At 37.5% G+C, this 7647-nt stretch overlaps 1 protein-coding gene across 1 annotated transcript; it reads left to right on the forward strand.

Moving 5' to 3' along the window:
* Nucleotides 1–4965: 4965 nt before the first annotated feature.
* si:dkey-251i10.2 (uncharacterized protein LOC562682 homolog) lies at nucleotides 4966–6601 on the forward strand. The gene is made up of 5 exons (XM_034692834.1): nucleotides 4966–5273; nucleotides 5731–5843; nucleotides 5963–6072; nucleotides 6326–6390; nucleotides 6482–6601. The coding sequence occupies exons 1-5, from the start codon at nucleotides 5081–5083 to the stop codon at nucleotides 6592–6594; spliced, it is 594 nt and encodes a 197-aa protein (XP_034548725.1). The 5' UTR covers nucleotides 4966–5080; the 3' UTR covers nucleotides 6595–6601.
* Nucleotides 6602–7647: the final 1046 nt, after the last annotated feature.

Consider the following 7647-nt stretch of genomic DNA (forward strand, 5'->3'; position numbering starts at 1 on the left):
TTGTCAGTATATAGACGTGTGTCTTGGTACACGGCTACGAACATGTAGCTATGTGGCTATGCTAACTAGCGCTAGCACTTTTCTATGAAAAATAAAAATCATCCACTAGATCTTCAAATCTGCAGACGTGGGGAGTAAAATCAACTTTTGTGTTCATTAAGACAGCCTACAACTAGCATGCCTCCCTCCTAAGCTCCTTATTAGCACACGTGTGCAGGTAATGAAAAACGGAGGAGGGGTTGAGTTGTATTTTATACAGTCTATGGGCTGAACAAGCTCCGAGCTCTGACTATGTGACAGACCGGATATTGTTGTGACGTAACAGAAAAGTCTGAAACGGCTCGTTTCACACACATTTACAGAAAGGTGTAGAAATCAGAACAGGGGCAGAATGGATTTTTTTAATTTTTGGGTTTTTTTTAGACATGCCAGGGAAACACATTTCAGGTAGAGAACCATTAAAAAGTTGATTTTGCATGATATGTCACCTTTAACAATTTTATTTACTATTAACTTCTCACGCTTTGTTTAACATATCCACTTTAAATGTTGTGAGAAATGCTTTAAGATCTTTAAGATGCTGTATTGTCAAAACCTTGAATTTTCATTGAAGAGTTAGTCCCAGCTACAAGGAAAATGTTGATGTCCTGAGTACATCTAGAGGTGTACATCAATTTTCTCAGAGTCAAAGCACCATGTTGTGGAAATAGGCCATACTGATGCTTTTGTGCAATGATCAATCTGCTCCAAATTTCACAGGTTTGATGACAGTCAAAGGATGATAAGATCTACATTCACGCTCCCGTCTGAAAATAAGCTTTCTTATGTCTTATTTCTTATTTCTTACTGGATATATTTCAAAAAATCTCACTACATTCAGTTAAGTTCATGACTGGTGACGTGTATCTCCTGATCACTGTTCAGTCAGGTTTTTATATTAAGAAGAAAATGTCTTGCTTTCATTCAGCACGCAGCTCCATCTTATTATTGTAATCATGCCAGTAATTAGAATTCTCCTTGTGATGTAAGTTGTGTATGGCTAATTGGTAACCTATATCTTGTCTCTCCTTTGTGCAGCTTCAGTAACACCACCATATCTTCGTAGCTCTTACCAACTCATTTCCACAATGCTAATGAGCAGATGGCACATTTAAATGAGCACCGAGTGTCGCTCAGTGGAATTTAATATTGAATTTGGTTCGATTGTTCTGCTGCTGTTGTTGTTCTGTCCTGTCACGAATTAACTAAAGACATGTACAAAAATGCAAGCACAAACAAATACACAAGACAACATGACACATGGGTGGCATGTTCTTCTATCCCAGCAAAACAGCGTTTAATGCACTCCCAATCATTCACATTCAGATAAGATCAGAGCTTACTGATCCACTCCAGCATCTATCCTTCTCATTTAGCTAAAACCGTTCAGTTATATTGAGGTCATTCATATTTTATCACAGTTCTGGGTCAAAGGTAACCTCTGAAAGCTTCTAAATCTGCCGTATTCAATTCATTTGTGATAAGGATCCTGTACTGTAACTAATGGCTTCTAATGTGATTTTATCTATTCATAATGTATGTCCTCTTTATCAATGCTGCGGCTAGAGCGGTTACCTAACCTGTAGCCTAACCCTAATCCCTTTCTCTCTAAGAATATTAATATCCATTTGAACACCAAATCAAATAAAAAAACCTACATCAGGAGGGCTAAAACTCTTTAGTTACAGCTAATAGCACATATATAGTATTGACACTAAAATCACACAAAAGCATTTTAAAATTGCACCCAGTCTGCAGCAAAATCATAGTCAGGAGCCAAATCAGTATGAATGCAACCTGCAATGTGAGGTAGGGCACCAGCCCACAGAGCTACAGAAATCGTGTTGCATTTGGAGAAACATTTTCAAACTCTGGTAAAGACTAAAGTCATTTAGGTGACTTGGATTTTAGAGTAAAACTATTACACCTTTCAAAATCTTTATCCATTACTTTACTTAGAGAATCCAAGGGAGTACTTTTGTGTTTTTTCTGTTCCCCATGAGTGTTGGAATACCGGCTCTTTTTAGTGATCCAGATTATTGGCTCAGTGGTTCCCAAACGGCTCTGCATGACCATTTAAGCTTTTATCAAATCATACATTTATAGCTATGTTTTGACCTATTACTAATATGTTTGCATGTATTTTACTTTAGATATTATTTACAATTATAATAAACAGTATCATTCCCAGGATAACACTAAATTACATGATGTTTTGGTATAAAAACATATCGTGTCCTCTGAACACCATCCTCGCCCTTCCCCTGCATCTGATTGGTCACCAGCACACCCTTTGACACAACACTCAGTCAGTGCGTGGTGTGCTTGTGGTTGAGTGGTGTGGACAGAAGACTGTCCCTTTATTCTGTCATGTATAAAATGTTTGCAAATTATTAATGCAATAACAATACAATACCCTTTTACTTGATTGACTTGCTTTTGGAGCAAACAAAAAAAATCAAAAAGCACTTGGAATGAAAATTTGTAAGCCTTGTGACTGCAAATAGCTTGATCACATATATATATTCCCAATTAAGATGAGACTCTAACCACTGATACATCAGTCAAACACAAAATGTACAATGTTAACATCATCCAGATGGTTGCATTCTGTAAGGACACATATGTAAGCTGTGTCACTGCTGCTCCAAAGCTGATAACCTACACAGGGAGAAGTGGACTGTCACTGAAAACTGAAATAAACGCATTAAACTATGGTGATGCACTCTCATTTCTCTGTACCGAGTTATTCTGCTGCCTCTGAGATCATCAACCTTAAAATGCAGGAAATGGATGGAAATTACAGTTCTATGACCTTTGTGCACAGGTCTGTTTTTTCCATCCTTGCTCACATAAGCTGTTGTAACCGTGTTACCAAACAAGGTGATGTTCTGTTGGATTTGTATTCCTCATGCTCACCACTCTTACAGATAATACAGTTTTTATGGCAGCAGGGTGCAAATTATATCCGCCTAACAGACAGAGATTTGTATGTATTTGGTTGTTTCCACTGATTTGGCCTATTTTTCGGTGGGGATTCTGAGAAGATATACATGTAGCATTGCAGAAGATGAAAACTGAACTGATGTGCATCAAGCACAGTATCAGTGAAGAGCTTTTTTTTAAAACTCAAATCAATTCATAATTGTTACATTTTTACCATATACTTTACCAAAGGTCACTTAGAAATCCATGCTGTGATTTACTGCATGAAAGTATTCTTGACCCTGCCTTTAAAGACTGAAATGCATGGCTTTATATAGAGACCAGTACACTGCGCTCATAACGGATGTGACAATGTACAGGAAATTAATAAGTTAGCATGAGACCTATCAATGATTCAGTAATCAGCTGTTAAAAAAACATGAACACTCAAAAAAGAATGTATCACAGTGCTACTTCAGCCGTAATATTTAAAATAAACTTTTTGTCATTTAAATAATAATATATGCTGATAAATGATGAAACAATACAGTCAGTCCTCTCTGAGAAATCTAAATTGGTGAATGCCAGAGAAAACATTGCATGTTTCTTGGGTCTGTCTTGACTGAGGGCATGGTCCATGTTATTTCTGTTAGCAGCAGTTGTTCTTTTACTTGTAAAATAAATAATAAATGTAATCTACAGTCACAAGAGAGGAAATGTACAACATTGTATGGAGACGGACCCACCTTCATGTCTGTTTTGTGATATAAGTGTTATTAATGTTTTCTATAAACTGAAATGCTCTGAAAGAGACTTGCATTCTTTTATGCCTATCTTCTTGTTTGTTTTTTTAACAAATCCTTTTTTTAGAAACAAAAGATTAAAGGACACGATCGTTTCTTGTTGCAGCTCACTGTAATCTTTTAAGCACAAAGATTACACGTGAATGAATTTGAAAAAAAATCCCTCTTAAAAGTTCATCTGATAGCAGATCAGCGACTCGAAAGACGTTCAAGATGCTCTGAAATTTGATTTCTGCTTAGATCATGAATGAACAGGTCAGAAGACAATCACAAGGAGATTTATGCTTCTGTGGGAGAGACTGAAATGCCATAGCTTAGTTGTGTCTTACCACACCAAGACTACTCTGAATACAAAAGTGAAGTGAGGGATCATGTGTAGTGACCCTGTTACAACCAATTGGAACCCTTTCTGGCTGAGCAGGACTCAGATAAATCACCCCCTGTACAATGTGTACTAACAGACAAATAAGTTACATGCCAGAAAATGTTTATGGAAATTGACATTTTAACATCTTACCTAATGTGGTTTTTGCAGCACACAACAAGTGGACACTTGAGGAACTGTAGGTTTTGGCCTTCTGCATTGGCTCATATTTTGACACCATATATTGATGCTTGAAAAAACAAAGTAAGACAGAAAATAATAACTTAATGACCAAGTACAAGTAAATTATGCAACAAAAAAAAACTACATCAAGCTCTTTTCAAAAATAAGCCTAACATATAGATACGGTCACTTCATTATCACCTTTCATTAAACGTTCGTGCTCAATACATGGTAGGACTGTTCTCTGTTGGGTTGGTAATTCAGCCTGATCAAGGGATCTGTCACTGTCTTCATTACACATTTCCCGAATCAGGTTTTCCCAGACAACATATGACTCATGCTGGAAGTAAAATCATTCTCTAATGGTCAAACATACATCACGAAGTATCAACAGAGAAACTTTTCATCTTGGACTCTGTTCTAATTGCACAGTCATTTTAGAACTCAGAAAATGTGTAAACAGAGGAGCATTGTTTTAGTGTTGACCATGTGATTATCCTTGAAAGTGTTTTCTAACCACACTTTGCCACAGTGAGGGAGGTAAATCATTATTTGTTCTGCCTTGAGATGCATAAATGTCACCAAACACCGTGTATCATGTGCTGCTGCGCATGAGTGCACAGTAATTTACATTTTTTGGTTGTGTGACTCATCAACAGCAGTTTTTAAAACTGATCTTTGCTCAGTTGTGGGCATTTTATCCCTTCCACACACCTCTTTGGTTCGATACTTTCTCAGGTAGTGTGTCAGCTACTCCTCCAGACTGATGGCTCTGTTGTTGCCTTTTTTCATTTTGCTTCAAGTCCTCTGTTATGTTCATGGCTATCCTACTGGTGCTCCCACTGGTGCCTGTGAGGATATGATGCCTCGTCACTCAGGTGTGCAGCCTCAGCCCTCTCCAGTACCCTATGCCATCCTCACCAACACCAGGACGTTTCAGCCAGGACAAGCCATTACAGGTGAGTGGTCTGGGAATACTTAAAAGAATTACACATGGTTGGAACCATAGGCTGAAAGCTGTCACCTTACATAGTAATGTAATTTCAGGATGTACTCAGAAGAGGAAACACTCTACAGATAAAAGAGGGCTTTTCTATTCCACATATATGCAACAAGCTATGCAGTCGACAACAACTGAAATGTTGACAATTAAAATGTTATCTGTCATGTGAGCTTTGTTTTTCCTGCATCTAGACGCTAAAGTCAGTGTTCTATAATTTGGTAATGTATATAAATAGATGCTTTCGTTTTGGATAAATTCAGAGGAAGTTGGATTTCTCAAACTCTGACTACGGTTCTCATGTTGCAATGTTAACAACACAAACTGTAGCCTAAGACTTTTAAATTATTTATAACGGTGTGAAATGTTACATGAAAAGCAAAGTATAACTGATGCTTTTTTGTGTTTCCCTGCAGTGACTATCACAGGACCAGATTATAGAGGCGTGCTTGTGGAAGCTCGGACATTTGGCAGCACCAACGCTCTGGGAAGCTGGCAACTCAATCCCCCAGACACAAAGTTTCTTCAGGTGAGTCTCAGGAGTCTTCCCTCTGGGTCACTTAATATTTCACAGCTAAATTCTTAGTTATTAGCATTAATAGATCACATTGCTTCTGTTCTGAGAACTTTTGTGTGTTACATTCACAGTGCTCAGGGAATCCACAAGCTGCTGTCACTCATTCCAACACCAACCTGAAGGGCAACACCACTGTGTACAGCTGGTTACCGCCCGACTCTGCAAGCCCCATCTACTTCATGTAAAGGGGAAAAAAACGTCTTCTTTAGTTTTAAAATCACTTAAAAAATAAACAGAAACTAATTTCTCATAGACTCATAGGACACCAAAGGCTTGTTTAGTTTATACCCTTATGGAGGGAAACAGCCCAGCGCTTGTTTCAATTTTACCCCCAAAAAACAGTGACTGAGAATTTATTTGAATCTAGATGAGTTAATTCAAATAGCAAAAATAAATAAAACCTCATTAAGGTGCAACTCTTTGCTTTTTTTCAGGGCCACAGTAGCTCAGCAGCGGACAATCTACTGGGTTGATGTGAGATCTGACACTCTGACCAGAGGTACTTTACATATACAGCCGAAAGACAAATGACAATTATGTGTAACGAGAGAAACCATATGTCATGATTATATCTTATATTTTCCTCTCAGGAAAAAGCCAAGACTTAATTTGGATGAGCACAGATGCAAGTTCTGGGAAGGCTGAAGAAAAACCTCTGCATGTGCTTATAACATGTTTTCTGATGTTTCAGGTGCTGTTGTAAATATAAAGTATCACCTGAAACCTGCTGGGCTTTGACTGCTTCTGTGTACAACAAGCTATATATATTTGCTTTTAGAGAGTTCTTGACCTTCAGGCATCTGAGGTTAAGAAAGCAGTGTTGTTGTTTTTTTTTTATCCGTCTTTCTCACTAATCTGTTTCAGATATTTGATTCTGACTGGTCAAAACCTCTTGATAATGTTTATTAATTCTGAATACTAAAGGTGACTCTAGGGAAAACTTTTAATGGAAAGGAGTGTACTATGATTTCACCTCCTCCTGCTTACATTCTGACAAAAATGTGACTTTTGTATAACACTGGTAGACAATATTAAGAATATTTTAAATACTACGCTCAATTCATTTGGCAAAAAACGTAAGATTGGTAACGTCTGATCTGTCACCAGCAGAAACACAGACAAGATCTCTTCCATATTTCATATCACACTGCAGAAGAATCTCCTTTTTCCCATACACAATGTTCTAACACCTTTTTACTGATCATAAACATTAACTAAAAACCTTGCTTTCACCTGCTTCCAAATTAAAGATGAAAAAATAAGGTAACATGGTTAGTTGTTTTGGTGAGGCTCTCATGCTTTTAGGACATTTATTGCTGACTTTATTTCATATTTTACAAAGATGTATTGTGTCTGTGAGTATCTCTAAATATCAAGGTATTCTGTCACTTCTTGCAATAAAAAAAACATCTTATTAATTGTCCTCCTTTAATGAAGAGAGTGATAGAAAGTGAGCGGCTAAAAGAGAAGGAGAGATTAATAAATTGAGGTGAGTACAGTGTTGGATTGTTATCGACTCCAATTCATTCCACTTATTGAAGAGCGTGCTATGACCTATTTTTTTCCACATGGTTTGATCTATAACCCAGATTCCCATCATGACGCTTTAACGGAAACCCAGGCAGACACTAAAGAGGATTAAGACATCTATTGCATGCAAGATTTATGCCTCTATACCATATTTAACATTTCCTGTTTGACTGCCATTTCCCTGCTGCCCTGCTCACACTGCTGCATCCTACGCTTAAAACCAAGG

The sequence above is a fragment of the Notolabrus celidotus genome, chromosome 9, assembly GCF_009762535.1.
Source record: "Notolabrus celidotus isolate fNotCel1 chromosome 9, fNotCel1.pri, whole genome shotgun sequence".
In the NCBI taxonomy this organism is placed as follows: Eukaryota; Metazoa; Chordata; class Actinopteri; order Labriformes; family Labridae; genus Notolabrus; species Notolabrus celidotus.

Bases quoted from the DNA above. Each gene is read 5' to 3' on its own strand.
- si:dkey-251i10.2 (XM_034692834.1), top strand. From the start codon at position 5,081: ATGGCTCTGTTGTTGCCTTTTTTCATTTTGCTTCAAGTCCTCTGTTAT. The intron at 5,844-5,962 runs GTGAGTCTCAGG...TTACATTCACAG, and splicing joins CAGACACAAAGTTTCTTCAG to TGCTCAGGGAATCCACAAGC. The intron at 6,073-6,325 runs GTAAAGGGGAAA...GCTTTTTTTCAG, and splicing joins GCAAGCCCCATCTACTTCAT to GGCCACAGTAGCTCAGCAGC.